Here is a 17713-nt window from a genome sequence, read left to right on the forward strand (position 1 = left end):
CTGTACGTGGGCCTCTCACTGTTGTGGCCTCTCCCGTTGCGGAGCACAGGCTCCGGACAGGCAGGCTCAGCGGCCATGGCTCACAGGCCCAGCTGCTCCGTGGCATGTGGGATCTTCCTGGACCGGGGCATGAACCCGTGTCCCCTGCATCAGCAGGCGGACTCTCAACCACTGCGCCACCGGGGAAGCCCCTCATTTTCCCTTCTTTTCACATGAGAGAGTATTTGTTTCTCACCTGCCTCTCCCACCAGAGTGTGGACTCTGGTCTAAAGGCTCTGTCACTACTGAGTTGTTCAGTATGTATTTGCCAAATGAATGAATGAATGAATGGACAAATGAATGAATGGACAAATGAATGAATATGGGTAAGAAGAGGGCTGGATTCAGATCATTCGAAAGCCCTACGTGCTAGAAGGATTACGGTAACCTCTTCATGGGTAATTTAAAGGATTACGGTAACCTCTTCATGTGTAATTTAAAAGATATATACTAAAATAAGTGTAAGAAAATCCATCGAAGTTCTCATTCTTCCCTTGAGGGCTATTTGCTGCTTTCTTTAACATAGAAATTATAACACCCCTCGCCCATTTTTCTTTTCTTTGTGACCCTGCTTTGCTCGCACCTGAAGTTTGACTTCTCCTCCTGGTGGGTGACAGCCCTAGGAAGCAAATGAGTCGAGTCATTTCTCTTGAGAGGGCCCCTCTGTTGGGGATTTGGGAGGATCAGAATGGGGGTGCCTACATGGCAGGGTGGAAGCTCGCAGGAGAGCAAGGCTAGTGGCAGAGGCAGGGCCAAGGCAAGAGGCTGGGAGCCTCACCTAGCCTGGGGTGGGGGCCAGACAGAAGGCAGCCAAGGAAGGCATCTGAGAACAGGTCCCCGGGGAGGGGAGAAGTGGGGCAGGGGTGACGCACGGGTTACAGAAGGAGAGGATTCTGGCGGGGGAAGGGGGGAGATGGGGCAACAGTGAAATGCAGCAGAGGTCCCAACAGGATGGAACCTGGGGAAGAGGCAGGTGCGGCCGGTCACTGGTGAGCCCTGTTGTCTCTCTTCATGACAGTTCATCTGCATCCTTTATCACATCCTTTACTGAGTTGGTAAATGTGTTTTCCTGAGTTCTGTGATCCACTCTAACAAATCAAGCAAACGCAAGGGTGGAACCTCTGATCTGTATCAGGGGGCAGAAGCACAGGTGATAACCTGGACTTGCAACTGACATCTGGGGTCGGGGGACGGTCTTGTGGGACTGAGCCCTTAACCTGGGAAATCCGATGCTATCAATGGGTAGACAGTGTCAGATTTGAGTTGATTCTTGGATACCCTAGTGGTGTTGGAGAATTGCTTGTTGGTGTGGGGAAAACGTCCACACACTGGGTGACCAGAACTGTCAGAAGTGAAGTGTTAGGGACTTCCCTGGCGGTCCAGTGGTTAAGACTCCGCGCTTCCGATGCAGAGGGCATGGGTTCGATCTCTGGTCGGGGAACTAAGATCCCACATGCCACGCAGCGCGGCCAAAAACTTTTTTTTTTTAATTTTGAAAAAAGAAAATTCTTTCAAAAAAAATAAAAAAGGAAGTGAAGTGTTTCCTGTGAGCAGTGAAGAAAACAAACAGGGAGGAAACACATAGTGGGGAAGAGCTGGGGGTTTCCCTGCACAGGAAGGGTAGACAGAATCTGGTTTTCCTAAATAGGTACAAAACTGGTTAATATTCTACATGGCAATAAAAACACAACTTTGGCGAATACTTTTTTTCAACTGAAAGAAATCCTTGCATTGCTTTTTCTTTATTTAAAAAAATTTTTATTGGCATATAGCTGATTTACAATGTGTTAGTTTCAGCAAAGTGAATCAGTTATACATGTATAACATATATCCACTCGTTTTTAGGTTCTTTTCCTGTGTAGGCCATTACAGAGTATTGAGTAGAGTTCCCTGTGCTCTACAGTAGGTCCTTATTAGTTATCTATTTTAATCCTTGCATTTTTGTGGGACAAACATCTACCAGTTACATGTAACTTCATAAGAGTCTGGGGCTTAGTCAAAACACAATTCCCTAGAGAATGAGCTAATCCTTGGATGGGTGGTTAGACGGTGAGACAGTGAAACGACATTCCAGACATCCTTTTGCTTTGTTTCAAAATTTTGGATACGTTATTCTTAATCTATGTGGGTCAGGAGTTGATAAATGGGCTTCGGAAGGTCCAAGACTGAAATTATTTACCACTGTTGACGTGTGTGTGTGTTTTTCTGTAGCTGTCATCGGGTTTCCAAAGGGTCAGTGACTGCCTGCAACTCCCAAGTTTCAAAACTATTGACTCAAGGTATTACCTCCTCATCTCCTTCTGCAAAGGGGAAGAATTAGCATCTTGACACAGAAGTCTTCTGCCGATGTTTATTTGGATATCAGTTCAAATGTGCTGCAAGCTGGTCACCTCTTCCCCATCTCTGGGGTCCAGGCAGGCCAGACAAGATGCCAGCTTCAAGGAGCATCTGCTGAGGTGTCACCTGCTCTTTGCCCGGCACGCTGCTCTGGTCACACCAAGGAGCTCAGGTCCTGGCCCGAGCTCACATTCTCCAGGTGGGCTGGCTGGTGGGACCCTCAGAGATGACTGGGATCTGAGGAGGTCATAATGCTGACCTCTGAGCTATTCGGACCTTTCCAAATAGCCTTAGAAAGGTCCCACATTTATCTGAAACGAACCTACATGGATCAGAGTGCGCATGTCGTCTGCCCCCGGCTGGCAGCCCAGCAGGTCTTGGCGATCCCTGCGCTTAGAGGCAAGCAGCTCTTGAAGGAATGAATACATCTCATGCTGATTGTAAGATGGCAATTGTGCCCATGTTTCTGATTAATAAATGAGGAAATAAGTCATTAAATGTGCTGTTTATAGACAAAAGCTTTTAAAACATGCGCTCCATAGAGGGAGAAGGATAATCACAGCCAACATTTATATGGCGCCTACTGTGTACTGGGGAACGTCCTAAGGGCTTCCCATCAGCTACTCAGGTAATCTTCACTAGGATCCTCCAAGGCAGCTTCCATTCCTCTCCCCATTTTCCAGGTGAGGAAACCACAGGACATAGACGTTAGGATCACTTAGCTGGGAAGCAGCTGAGTCAGGGTTTGAAGGCCGTCTAGCTTTGGAGTTCACACCCCTAAGTGACTAGAATTGCTGCTTCCTCAAATAAATAATGGTGGTGACAGACTTAGAGAACAGACTTGTGTCTGCCAAGGGGGAGCGGGAAGGGGAGGGATGGATTGGGAGTTTGGGATTCCCAGATGCAAACTATTATATATAGAATGGATAAGCAACAAGGTCCTACTGTACAGCACAGGGAACTATATTCAGTATCCTGTGATAAACCATAATGGAAAAGAATATGAAAAAGAATATGTATATGTGTATAAAGAAATCACTCAGCTGTACAGCAGTCATGAACACATTATAAATCAACTATACTTCAATTAAAAACAAAAAGAATGGTGGTGAAAAGTTTGCTCATTATCGGCCCAGCCCAACGTCCTCGTTTTTTTCTTTTAATTAATTAATTTTTAAAAATTTTATTTATTTTTGGCTGCGTTGGGTCTTCGTTGCTGCGCACGCAGGCTTTCGCTAGTAGTGGCGAGTGGGGGCTATTCTTTGTTGCGGTCTGCGGGCTTCTCATTGCAGTGGCTTCTCTTGTTGTGGAGCACGGGCTCTAGGCATGCAGGCTCAGTAGTTGTGGCTCGTGGGCTCTAGAGCGCAGGCTTGATAGTTGTGGCGCACGGGCTTAGTTGCTCTGTGGCATGTGGGATCTTCCCGGACCAGGGCTCGAACCTGTGTCCCCTGCATTGGCAGGCTGACTCTTAACCACTGCGCCACCAGGGAAGTCCCTTTTTTTTTTTTTAAGTGAAGAAATTGAGGCCCAGATGGGGGAGCGAGGCACCCACAAAGCCAGCCAGGGGCAGACCTGGCCCAGGGTCCAGGCGTGTCCACGCCTGGCCACTGTGATGCCTCCCTGGGAAGGCAACCCTCACCTCTGCCCACCTTCCTTGTGCCGAAAAGGGCCCCAGCAGGGCCCTGGGTGTGGTGAGGTGCAGAGGAAAGAGAGTGGAGTCCACGCCCTGGAGAGGAGGGGGAGGCGACAGGACAGGAAGGAGAAGAGGGGCTGGGGCGCAGGTTTCCTTTGCCACTCCTGCCCACAGCCCTGCCACCTCCCTGGCTGCGGACACTCTCCCCGCTGCTCTCCCTGCCGCTCCCCTGCACCAGCGAGGAGCTGGCAGCTGTCCGCACTCTTTCTCTCCTCCCCAGCTCCGCAGTCGCCCCAGGTGACCCAGTGTCTCAGCTTCATCACCTCTTCATTTCATGACCACCCAGATGGCCTCACCCCTACCACCAACAGTCAATGCCCTACTCACCTCTAAATCTTTTTTTAAGTTTTGATTATTAAAATTGAGGCCATGGGAATTCGCTGGCGGTCCAGTGGTTAGGACTCGGTGCTTTCACTGCTGGAGCCCAGGTTCAATCCCTAGCCGGGGAACTAAGGTCTGCAAGCAGCAAGGTGCAGTCAAAAAATAAATTAAATAAATAAATAAAATGAAATTGAGGCCTAACATCAGGGAGAAAACACCATCAAGTGTATAATCTTATGCATGTGGAGCAAGGCATTTTCATACACCCCTCCTCCCCCCACCCCACCCCCACCACGGGCTCCTCTGTATATTTCTAGGTCAATAGCCATCACCACTGTTAATATGTCTCACTTGGGACTTCCCTGGTGGCGCAGTGGTTAAGAATCCGCCTGCCAATGCAGGGCACACTGGTTCGAGTCCTGGTGTGGGAAGATCCCACATGTTGTGGAGCAACTAAGCCCTTGCGCCACAACTACTGAGCCTGTGCTCTAGAGCCTGTGAGTCACAACTACTGACCCCACGTGCCACAACTACCAAAGCCCACGCTCCTAGAGCCCATGCTCCGCAACAAGAGAAGCCACCGCAATGAGAAGCCCGTGCATTGCAGCCGAGTAGCCCCCATAGCCCGTGCTTGCTGCAACTAGAGAAAGCCCGCACACAGCAACGAAGACCCAACACAGCCATAAATAAATAAGTAAGTAAATAAAAACTATCAGAGAGAACAGAAAGAAAAAACTGAAAAAAAAATCTCACTTATGTTATTGAAATAATACAGTATATTTATTTGTGTGTGTGTGTTTGGCTTTCTTTTGCTTAACATAAGCTCTGTAAGATTCATCCACCTTGTGTGTGTCAGTAGTTTACTCTTTTTTCTGGCTGTGTATTATTACCCTGTGTGGAGAAACCACGATTTATTTAACCATTCTACTGCTGATGGGCATCTGGGTTGTTTCTGGATTTTTGTCACCTTGAGCAAATCTTCTGTAAACCTTCCTGCCTGAGTCTTTGCCTGGACGTGGGTTCTCATTTCTCTTTGGTGCATACCCAGGAGTAGGATTACTGGGTCATAGGCCAAGCCCATTCAATTAAGAATTCGTTGTCACTCTGAGGTCCTTTCACTGGCACATGGTCTAGCCGCCTTCGTTCTTTGCTTGCATCTGCATTGTCTCGTTTTGTCCTCACCAGATCCCAGTGATGCTGGCAGAGCAAACATTGTCACCACCCTGATGTGGAATTGCTACTATTCACTCACTGCCAATGGGGCTCAAGGTCCAAGTTCAGAAGTGCGGAACTCTGCGATTATAAAATTGTTTCCTATGGGAAATAGAAACTGAGTTCCAAAAAATCTCACACACTTTTGGACCAGAACCTGCTGGGAGCTGCCAGCAAGAAATGAGGCTGGCAAGGGTGAGTGGGACTCAGCTGTGCTCTTCACAGGCCCAGAAGGCTTTACAAGTTTTGTATTACAACTGTTTCTCTATTTTAGGTTGGACAATGGCATTGCCATTCTGTTTTTTATTTAAAAGGACCTTTATCTTTTTTTTAGCGATTCCTACTCAAGAACTGGTGGACAAAACGACAAGATTTCTGGCTTTGCTTTAAAGAAATCAGAAAAAAAGAGGGACTAGTTCAATATCCGAGTAATAATAAAAACATTACACGCATTTTTTAAAAAAAGTGTTCCTTATGGCCACAATAGGCGGCTGCTACAGTGTGTTCCAATCAAATCCGGGAAGAATTTCAAAAAAACAGAGCTTAAGAAAGAGTACTTTCTGAGGCAGACTCTGGGATATTTTTGGCCCCAGGGGAACTCAGGATCCAACCGGGCTGGAGCTCCCCAGGGACCTAGTTCCTCAGTTCTTTATTAATAGCCACCCCGGGGAGCTGCAGTCCCCAGGAACAGAGCTCAAGAAGGGAATGAGGCCTCCACCGCTCGGCTGGAGTCGCCAGCAGGCGTGGGCTCATTATCGTCCCCGGAGAGAGTCCAGCCTCTGGAGCACAGGTGAAAGCGGAGGCGACCGCGGTCCTTGCCCCTGCCCCTCCCGGCCTGCAGGTGACACTGAAGCAGCACTCAGGGAGGGGTGCACCGTCAAGGCCGCAGAGCCCTGGGAACAGACGGATGCCAGGCCAATCCCTGTGGGGCGCACGACTGGGCAAGGAGGGAAGGAGAAAGTGACCTTGGGGCGGGGACCTGCAGACAGCTGGGGTTCCAGGAAGAGGAGGGAAGGAGGGCATATGGGGTAGAGCGACAGTCCAACTTGGGAGGCACAACCCAGGAAGGTCCACAGGCTGGTAGAGGCGCGCAGGTGATGCTGGAGGAGCCAGGGTAGGTGCGGTGCAGCCGAGCCTCGGGCAAGTGTGCCTTGGCCCAGACCACCTGCCCTCTTGGGCCACGAGATCTTCGGGGCTCGGGGCCTGGGATCGCTCGCGGGCCAGACAGGAGCCAGCAGGGGAACGAAATCTCCAACTTCTAACTTCAAAGAAATGCGAATGAAAATAAGGAGAGATACCCCCCCACACACACTTTAGGATTGACAGCCAGCGGTGGTGATCTCCTGGAGACCAGGTGTCTCACGTGCCCCTTGACCTGGCTGCTTCACTTCTAGCGATCTACCGAGAGATGCAGGCGCTCAAAGATGCACATTGACGGCCCACACAGCTCCATTTGTGCCTGCTGCGGTGCAAAGGGGGTGCCTAAGTGTCCATGGGGCGCGTTACATACTGTGAAAGCCTCGGTCATCTCTGTGCCTCGACAGGGGATCCCGTCCACGACATAAGCCAAGTGAAATCAAAGGAGTGTTACAAACTGCACTTATCCTATGACTTCATTCAAAACAGCCCGGAGAGTGTGCGCCAACAGTGCACTGGGGGCGGAGCGGGGTGCGGAACTAGACAGGACTTTCATTTTCTCTTTGAAACCCATCTGGAAAGACAGAGGCCAGCAGGGAGTTTTCGCCGCCGGGAGGAGCGGCTGACTTTTAGGAAAGCCCGGTCTTTGTTCATAGAACTGGTTATTTTATGGAGCACCTGCTGTATGCGGGACCACCCGCTGGGGCCTGGGAAGCGTTTTCGGCAGAGATAGGGAAGGGGCTGCTCACGCCGCGGGAAGCGCGGACCTCCAACCCGCGAAGTAGCTCCAGGTGGCAGCTGCCCTCGGCCTGGACCTAGACCCTGAGATCGGCCAGTGCCAGCTCAGGGACCGGTACAAGGCACATCAGTCACTCTGTCCCCACCTCCAGCCGTTTCTTTCCTGGCACCTACTATGCTTTAGGCGCGTGAATAGTTTACTAAATCTTACCAAAGCCCAGCAAGGGAGCAATTTTTATCCCAGTTATATGAAGAGGGGGCTCAGAAAGGTCACTGGAATAGGCATTACCGTGTCGGTGTCGTGAGCCACGCTGCCTTAAGATCCTATCAGCTGTCACTCCTGGGATAAGGTCTAATCTGGAGTGTGGGCTCTGAAATCAGACCCGGGCCCAATGTCGAATCCATCTTCTTAGTGTGATTGTGGGCAGGTTAGTGATCCCTTCTCTGACCCGGGCTAGGATCAGCTATTTATAGGGGTGCCGTGAGGATTATACGGGGCAATGCCTATAAAGGGCGAGCTTGAGCTAGTCACTGTGCTAAGCGCTTTTACGGGCATGGCCCTAATGAGTTGGCCCATTTTTCAGATGAGGAAACTGAGGCTCGCAGGGCGAGGAATCTCGTCCTAGGCCTCAAGCTGGCAGAGGCGGAGGTGCCCAGCACCCCTGCGAGCCTCAGTTTCCTCGCCCGACCCGCTCCTCAGGGCGCCCCGCCCCTGCTGATGCCCCGCCCCGTTCGTCCAGGTCCCGCCCTTGGCCCGCCGAGCGCCGGGAGTCGCAGCACAGCCCCTCGCGCCTCAGCCAATCGGCCGCGGGCGGCGTCGGGTGCCTTCAGCCTCGCCCGCTGTCCTCCCGCCCGGCGCTCGCTCGCTGCCTCGCTCACTCTGCCGCCGCTGCTGCTGTGGCTGTCGCCGCGTCTCTGTCCACCGACTCGGTAAGGCCGGGCTAAGGCCGCGCGCCGCGGGGTGGGGGTGTGCTGGCGGGAGCCGGGGGCTGGCTGCGGCGGGGCCCAGGGCCAGGGGCGGACGGGGACTGCAAGGGCCCGGGCCGAGGAGGGGGGCGGGGGGCCGCCGCCTGTGTCGGGGCGCCGAGGGACAGCGGTTCTTAGAGAGCTCGAAACCGGAGCGGGGCGGGACTCCCCATACCCCGCAGTGGATTGGGTCTAGGGGGTCCGCGTCAGTGTCGGTCCGCATGCGGGGAGGTCCGGTGTGGCTGCGGGAGGGATGCTCAACCCTTCGGACTTAGCAGGACGCCTCCGGGCTGGGGCCAGTAGGGCCACCGGCTATCTTTCCCTTCCCATCTCACCGTCACTTCTCAGGAGTGGGTTGATTGGGTCTCGGGGTCTGCCCTAGGATCGGTCGGCCTTGCGAGCAGGTACTGTATGGGAGCTGGAGGGACGCTTGACTCTCCGGACTTGGCAGGATGCCCCCGGCCAGGGGACACCAGGACTGCCGGTTCCCTTTCCCCAGCATCCCACTCCCCTCGCCGAAGTGGATTGGGTCTGGGGATCCGCGGTAGGGCGGTGGAAAGGACGCGACGGCGGGATGGATGCTGAGCCCTCGGGATATGGCAGGGCGCCGCTGACCCTTCCTTTATCTCGCCCCATCCCCTCCCCCCCCCGAGAGTGGATTGGGTCTGGGGGGCCGTCCCGGGGTCGCGGGCCGGCCCAAGCGGGAGCCAGAGGGACGCTAGGGACTCAGCAGGGCGCCGCAGACCCCCTCCAGGCTCCCGACCCCCTCCAGGCTCCCGCCCCCGCAGCGCAGCCGTGGGGACACGCCCTTGGCGCTGGGACTCCAGGCGGTGTCCGAGCGCCCTAGGTGGATGCGAATGGAGGCGCCAGGCCTGGGTCCCCTCTTGCGAGCATCCTCCATCCCCCCATGCGGCGCGCGGTCTAGGGCAGGTGGGCGAGGAGAGCCTGCCCAAGGTCGCGCCGGGCCGGGGAGCTTGCCTTGCAGGGGGTGGGAGGGTGTGGGCGCTTCACGTGACCAGGCCTGGGCGAACTTGGCCTGCGAGCCCGGACGGCACGGTCAGGGCGGTAGAGCAGCCCGGGCTCCGGGGCCCCTATTCCGGCAGCCCCTAACCCCAACTGCCTGGGCGAGCAGACAGTTCCTTTCGTTTTGGAAAGGCTGTGGATCAGTGTCTTTATAGTGTAAATCGGTGGTTGACTCACGTTAAAGCCGAACGGAACAAAGATGATCTTACTTTTTTAACTCCAAGAGTTAAAAATCTCGAGAAATCAGGTTGAATACAGAACTTAATATTCCCAACTCGGAGCTGCTTTCGGTTTCCTCTGTGCTCCATGTGATGTTAAAATATTGAAGGGCAGATTTTAGTAGGAAACTGCTAACTTTGTAAGTCACCAAATAAAATCAGTTTAACCTTTTGAAAAGTGTATTTTGTTACACCATTTTCTCACACAGGCTTCCGGTTTCTGGTCATTCCAGATATTCAAGCGTGCTTATTTCCTTCTAAACCACAAACCAAATGAATAAAAAATGGCCGAACACACTGGTCTTTTAATTAATTTATTTTTTTATGCCAGCAAGCAATCACCCCCCCTTTCCAAATTATTTAAGGTGACTCTTAGTGAGCGTGGCATAAATGAGAACATTAATGTTGATGATAATGCTTATCGTTGAGGCGAGGGAGTGTTTAGTTGTAAGCGATAGGAGCTGAATGCAAAATTCTCGTTGGAGTTTGGGGTGGTTCTGCCCCTGCGTGCCCGGGGGCTGCTTTTCGTATGTAAATGAACGGTTTCCTTCCAAAGATGTGCGGCTAGACCTGATCTTGCACATTGAACTCCATCTGAACAGATGTTGGAATCAGAAAAAGAGCCATCTTAAAGGAGTGCACATACTTTGTATCAAGAGTGGCAGAAATTGGCGTCATGCACAGGCCGAAATAACCTTTCGAGTTTGTACTGAAAACAAGCGGCCTAACCCAGAGGTGAAAGGAAGAAAGCTGGCGTCGCTGCCGCCCGGCCTTGGCCCCAGCTCCAGCCCCCGTCGTCACCGAGCGGTCAAGCCTGGGTCTCCGGGGAGTCCTGGGGCGAGGGCCCGGGCTTACGCAACCCTGGCCCCGCGTGCCCATTCATGGAAGCACAGTTAATTGTTCCTTGGGCTGCGCGGTGAGCCCCTTCCGGAGGCGCTCTGGGCTCGCGGGGCAGCGTTTCTGGTGTGGGTTGTCTTCGGGCACACCGAACTCTTAACTGTCCCCAAAGTTGACCATGCAGGGCTCGGCCTTCCCACCCAAAGGCGCTGCATTTCGCCCGCTGTCGCCGGAGTGGCAGCGCCGCCGACGCGCGCCAGCTTGCTCCGGAACGTGGCTCCGGGCCGGCCGGGTGGAACAGGATCTGAACGCCCGGGGCGCGCCAGGCCGGGGGCGGGGCTCGCGGTAACCTTTCCCCTACTTTTCTCAGCCGTCACGTGACGCCAGGGGGGGAGGGGCGGGCCGCGCCGACCGCAGCTGCTGGCAGTGCCTGTGAGGACGCGTTCCAAGCGAGCAATTAAAGTTGCAGCCTGGAGTCTAAAGGCGGTGGGAAGGTGGGAGGCGGAAACGCTTACCCGCTCCGGCCCGGGGCTGGTTCTGCACTTTGATCCAATGCATTTTTTTCCTTTGTTGGAAAAAATGTTTAGTCACTCTGCATGGTTATTATTGGCAGACCTGACAGTTCAGTTACCGGTGGGCGCCTGCACTTTGAATACCGGAAAAATTGCTGCTTTTAAGAATAAAATCGTTGTTCAAGCTGGTGTGTTTCAAGTGTGTTTCGGAGACTCTCCCTCTTTCTTACTTTAACGAGACCTCTACTTTCTTCGAATGGCTTGAGCCCCTCTCGAGCTTTTCCGGCGAGGACTTTTCTGTTTTAAAAATAAGTGCTACGGGCACACGGTGCAAAACGAAGGGGGTGCAGGTGGGAATTCAGCACAAAGCTGGCCTCCTCACCCGGTACCCCTCCCCAGAAGCTACCACCATTAAGTTTCCTTGACAACTGTAGAAATAGTCTAGGCTGTACAGGGCATTAAAAAAAAAATCTGTTACAGACATCTCACAGCTCCATCAACATCAAATCCTACTGCCAAAGAAACAAACCAATGCTTTATAAAATACAGAATTGGGAAGAATTAGGGAAGCAGAGGCCAAACTTTCATGGATATGTAAGTAAAATAGCCTTTTTGAGGGGGTTCCCTTTGCATTATATTTGTACGCAATTATATTTATAATCTATGTAATTATATTTTGAAAGATGTTGCATAAAAATAGGCGATATATGAATAATACTACCAACCGTCAACAGTTCATCCTAACGACATGGTAAAAATATGGATAATCTAAAGGAAACTCTTAAAAATGTCTGTTACTTAACACAAGGAATATTTTCTGCTTGTTGATTTCTGATATTCTGCTGCCTTTTGTGAACTTCACCTTTTACCCCAAGCAAATATTAGGTGACCGAGAGCCTCAGTTCAGTGGAATGTCCTTTAGGTTTTTTGCATGTGAGCTGTTTTTATGTCCAGGAATGTTTAGGGAAGTTAATAATTGAAAGCAATTGTGCTGCCGAGTGAGGTGTGCCTCTCCAGGCGTACAGTAGGGTAGTGGCCACTATGGAGGGTTGGAAAATAGGGTAGCTACGCTCAGCTTACGAAGGCTTATCGGCTAATTGTTGGACACCGAGTTCTCTACGTAAAAAGGAAAGGAATCGTTCATACACTCCATGTGGTGGTTCACTCACCCATCCCAGGAATCTGAGGGTCATCCTAGATTCTGCTTCCTAAATGGCTCTTTTTTTTTTTTTTTAATATTTACTTATTTATTTGGCTGTGCTGGGTCTTAGTTGTGGCATGCGGGATCTAGTTCCCTGACAAGTTTGTATTAAAAGCTAGAGTCTGTCATAGAGTGAAGTCAGAAAGAGACAAACAAGTACTGAATGCCAACACATATGTGTGGAATCTAAAAAAAAAAAAAGAAATGGTTCTGATGAACCTAGGGGCAGACAGGAATAAAGACGCAGATGTAGAGAATGGACTTGAGGACACGGGGGTGGGAGGGTAAGCTGGCATGAAGTGAGAGAGTGGCATGGACATATATACACTACCAAGTGTAAAATAGATAGCTAGTGGGAAGCAGCTGCATCGCACGGGGAGAGATCAGCTCAGCTAGGTGCTTTGTGACCATCTAGAGGGGTGGGCTAGGGAAGGTGGGAGGGAGATGCAAGAGGAAGGGGATATGGGGATATGTGTATACATATAGTTGATTCACTTTGTTATACAGCGGAAAGTAACAACATTGTAAAGCAATTATATTCCAATGAAGATGTAAAAAAAAAAAAAACTAACACAAAATAACCTTTCCTTTAAGAAGTCGTCACATGCTGTAACTCGGACTTTGCTTTTTATGAAATAATACTTCATTTATAAGATTATACAGGTATCACTGATTTTCCCAAGTGTTGGCCTCTCCGTGCCCTTAAAAAGATTTCATGCACGGAGTTCTGGTTTCTCTCTCCTTTTGCAAGCAGGCACTGTTGCACGGAGTGGAGTACAGTAATCCTGCTGGAAGGTAAATGTCAAAGACGCTGGGCTGGGGTATCAAACGCGGTGGGAAGAGGAAGGATGGAAATCCACACTCTTGGAGGACTGCTGCTGGCCTGTGGCTGCAGTTGGGAAGGTACAGAGGATGTTCCTGCATTGGAGACATAATGTGAGTTATGGGTAGCATGCATACTTTATTTGACAGGAAACAGATCTTACGAATGGCGATGACATGTGCTCTAGCCGCCCCCCCCCCCCCCCGCCACGTCTAAGTGGCAGACCTGGAATTTGAACCCGGATCTGTGTTCTCCAAAACGTGTGCCCCCCTCCCGCTGACAGGCTGCTTCCCAGACCACGGTGCAGGCAGAGGGCCTGGGTGTTGGCACCTCCCCCAGCCCAGGGCCCACTGGATGTGACATTGAATCAGTTGTGTGTGTTTCTGGGTTTCCACTTCCTCATCTCTAAGGCGGTGCCTCTGACAGCTGTCCTCCTGTCTCACAGGGGTTTTCTGAGGATCCAAAAGAGGCCAGGTGTGAGAGTAGCTTTGAGGGTGTGAAATGAATACAGCTTCCAGCAAACAATACCATGGCCGCAGGCAGGGCTTTTTTTTTTTCTTGGCTGCATTAGATCTTCATGGCTGCACGCGGGCTTTTCTCTAGTTGTAGTGAGCGGGGGCTACTCTTCGTTGCTGTGCGCGGGCTTCTCATTGCGGTGGCTTCTCTTGTTGCGGAGCACGGGCTCTAGGCGTGCAGCCTCAATAGTTGTGGCACGCAGGCTCAGTAGTTGTGGCACACAGGCTCAGTAGTTGTGGCACGCAGGCTCAGTAGTTGTGGCTCGCGGGCTTAGTTGCTCCGCAGCATGTGGGAATCTTCCCAGACCAGGGCTCGAACCCGTGTCCCCTGCGTTGGCAGGCGGATTCTTAACCACTGTGCCACCAGGGAAGCCCCGCAGTCGGGTTTTATGGATACGGCTGCCTTCTGCAGCCCCCAGATTGTAACGTGTGGTTTGACCAGTTCAACTGTACTTCTGGGTGCGAAGGAGAAGCACGTGCGTGGGAAATACGGGGCACCCCCCGCAAGGTTTTAGGGACGTTTGAGGGAACCACACCCTGGTGGAGAGGAGAGGTTCGGGGACTTCTCTTGGGTGGACGCATGCCTCTCCCAGCCGTTCTCGCTCAGGCCATTGTCCTGTTGGCCAGGCTGGAGGGGATCCTTCTGGATGGGGGTACAGAGAAAAACACCTGAAGAGGTAGTGCAGGTAATTGGGTTAGACAATTGTATTGGCAGGTTACGCCTGCCAAGACATTCTGTATTTTCTTTCTTTTTTTTTTTGGCCGCTCAGCACAGCACGCGGGATCTTAGTTCCCGATCACGGATTGAACCCGCACCCCCTGCAGTGAAAGCGCGGAGTCTTAACCACTGGACCGCCAGGGAAGTCCCCAAGACATTCTGTATTTTCTTTCTAAAAATGTGACCCTCGATGACCTCTCCCCAGTTCTTTATCTTGGTGAAATCCCATTTCTCTGTATTTAACTGATGAACCATTACTTGTTGATACGGCACCGTATAAGTGTTACATTTGAATTTGCTTTATTTTTACAGTACCTCGGTAGGCAGAAGCTGTTGTTTTTCGAGAGCCATAGAGAAAGGGATCATGATGCAGGTTTCCCCTATACCCTGCCTTGACTCAGCATCTCTACACTGTAAATGTGAACGGCTTATTATGATACACTTCATTGCGAGAACTGAACCGTGTGGCCAGTTGAATTAATGCGGCTATTCAGCGCTCTGTCATCAATTCAAGATGTAGCCATTCATAAATGAAAGTTCCTGCACCTTGCCTGTGCACGAAGCCCTCCCCCAAATTTAAAGTGAGCTCTGGGTCTCATGTTCTTGCTTCTAAGATGCCTCCCTCAGATTAGGGAAAGAATAATTTGTATTTGTTTGTGTACACACTTGCTGAACAAACACAAGAGCACAATTGCAGAGGATCATGTCTCCAAGGAAATAAGGACTGGCCCGTGGTGTGCAGAGAGGTGGGGTGCCCACACTCTAGTGGAGAGGAGCCCTTTTAGTTTTTCTTCCCGTTACTACTAATTTTTGCCTGCGTCTAACCTCTCACCCTCATTAACAGCAAAATGGCAGGAATACTAAATGCTAAAGAGCAAAAAGGAACCTGAGAAGACACATGAACCCCTGGGCTGATGAAGCCTTTCCAGAACCTTCCTGGTACTTTCCTTGATGTGCTTCAGGTGGCAGTGCTGAGGTAAACCTGGGTACCACCTTGGTGGTCACGTATGGCAGGAACATGGTTTCCCCAAGTTGGAGCCAGTCCTGGAGGGCAGAGCAGCTTTGGTAGCTGAACCCTCCCAGGCGTTGGTCTCCGGACCATGGAAGAATATGTGGTAGATGGTAAGATAATTGCTCTCCCCCCCACTAAAGATGCTACTGCCGATTCTTTGCCTGCCCTGGCTTCTCACAGGAGGTATTCCAGGGGTGGCAGCGCAAGTGTCATCCAACCTCACTGATGAGGGATACAGGCTGTGCTCCTGGAGACCGTGCCCGGCACTCGCGCTGCGCTAAGCTGTCGCTTCCTGTGGGTGACCTTTTCTCAGAGGATTTCCAGCTCAGCTGTTTGCCTCTAGATGAGGTGGATTTTAATAGAAGGCAGGGTCCGCTCCTGTGGGCCTGTGAACCGTGCAACTCTAGTGGGAATACTGGAAATACTGGAACACGGGAATAATTTTAGAGTTGGCACCCGCTGTATTTGTAGTTACTGTAGTTTTACTGCTGGTTGCAGTCACATCATTTTGGTTACGACAGAGCGACCTAATTTTATATCTGTGCTGTAACGTTAGGAATCTTAAGGAGAACTTTGTGTGGAGTACTTACCACCTAACTTGGTAGGTAAGAACGTAAGTTTTGGAGCTGGACCTGGGTCTGATTCCCAGCTCTGCTGTTTGCTAGCTGTGACCTTGGGCAAGTTCCTTGACATCCAAGCCTCCGTCTTCTCAGTTGTAGATGGGAATAGCAGTAGTAACCAATTCCTAGAGTTCCAGTCAGAATTAAACGGATTAATGCAGGTAAAATACGGATCACATTGGCTGGCATATGCCAAAGACTTTGGTAGAAAGAATATTTTGTATCTTCATTGTTAAAAGCACAAAAATTAATCTGTATGCCTTACCTATCTACCTACTACCTACTTCTCTCCTTATCTGTTAATTTCATGACTGTTTTGAAAGGTTTCTGACAATACATAATTTATTATATATTATATTATTATATGCTGTAAAGACCGTTTTCTTGGAAACCTGCTGTCACATGGCCAGTTTTTATTGTTTGTTTTATATTATAGAGGTGATTTTCACACCTCAATTTTCCCCAGGCCTGTTTTGAAGTCTGGCCCTGCACTTTCCATTGGGTGACTTTTCACCTCCTTTCCTGCTGCCTGTTGCGGAACCTGGGGGGGGTGGTGGAGGAGGATGGCTCTGAAGGAGGCCAGATGCCCTTGAAGGAAACAGGATGTCTTTTAAAAAATTAATCTATTTATTTATTTATTTACTGTTGGCTGCATTGGGTCTTTGTTGCTGCGTGTGGGCTTTCTCTAGTTGCTGCGAGCGGGGTCTGCTCTTCGTTGAAGTATGCGGGCTTCTCATTGCGGTGGCTTCTCGTGGCGCGGAGCACGGGCTCTTGGCGCGTGGGCTTCAGTAGTTGTGGTACGCGGGCTCAGTAGTTGTGGCGCACGCGCTTAGTTGGTCCGTGGCATGTGGGATCTTCCCGGACCAGGGCTCAAACCCGTGTCCCCTGCATTGGTAGGTGGATTCTTAACCACTGCGCCACTAGGGAAGTCCTTATGGATGACTTCTTGATTACATGACCAGTGTTACGATTTGCAGGCCACTGACCTCTGAGGTTAAAGGCTTTTGTTAAAAGGAATTGGTTGTGGAGAAAGACGGCAAAGTGAACACATTTGACAAACAAAGTACAAAGTACAGACCAATTTATTGGCTGGGGAGTTAGAGGGTGGCATTGGGCTGTTAAAATGAAGGTAGTCTTACCAAAATTGAATGAGATGTTTCAGCATTTCCCCCCCAAATTGTTCACTTCACATTCACTGTTGGAGAACTGTCTGTGGGCTCATGGTTTGTTCAGAGAATTCAACAAGGATTCGTGTCCTGGGGAGCTTTACAGCTTATGTTGGGAGATTAAACGAATAACTGACAGGTGAAAGTCATTCGCCAGCAAGTGCAGCTGAAATGGCTAAATGTAACTGGTAGAATTCCTGTGCTTCCGGAATGTGCATTCCGAGGCAGGCACCTGGGCGAGGGGAGCTGTAAACTAGGTGTGAAGCCGGAAAAGGGAAATCGAGAAAGGTCAGAGGCATCCCGGCTCTGAGTCGGAGTTCACAGGCCACAGGGCATGACCAGTGGGCCTGGCCAAAGAGGAGGTGACCAGGAGACTGAGCTTGGGAGGGCCTCGGGAATAGCGGCGTAATTCAAGACCAGAAGTGTGCGTTTTAAAAACTGCAATAAACAGGTCGTCATTCTCAACCCCAGTGTCTTATTCTGGATCTCGGTGTTTTTCCTGGAGCAGATTAGCATAAGGTGCTTAAGTGCTCTGGCACAGACCTTGGTGACTGACTCCCTCCTTCAGTGGCCCTCCTGGTTTCTAAGGCGGCACCATCGCCTGCTTCCCACCACGTTCAGCTGG

The 17713-nt window shown here is 51.0% G+C and overlaps 1 protein-coding gene across 2 annotated transcripts in view; it reads left to right on the forward strand.

Moving 5' to 3' along the window:
* Positions 1-8267: 8267 nt before the first annotated feature.
* CPT1A (carnitine palmitoyltransferase 1A) overlaps positions 8268-17713 on the forward strand; it is a 59686-nt gene continuing 50240 nt past the window's right edge. Inside the window, exon 1 of one of the 2 annotated variants that reach the window (XM_024749329.1) lies at positions 8268-8407. Coding sequence is in view for 1 of the 2 variants with exons in the window: in XM_024749328.1 (XP_024605096.1) it covers positions 13034-13170 (137 nt within the window). In the remaining variant the exon portion in view is untranslated. Of the gene's footprint in view, positions 8408-13023; positions 13171-17713 lie in introns of those variants that run through there. The other variant, XM_024749328.1, reaches the window with a different exon arrangement.

This window comes from Neophocaena asiaeorientalis, unplaced genomic scaffold (genome assembly GCF_003031525.2).
Source record: "Neophocaena asiaeorientalis asiaeorientalis breed wild unplaced genomic scaffold, Neophocaena_asiaeorientalis_V1.1 scaffold43, whole genome shotgun sequence".
Lineage (NCBI taxonomy): Eukaryota > Metazoa > Chordata > Mammalia > Artiodactyla > Phocoenidae > Neophocaena > Neophocaena asiaeorientalis.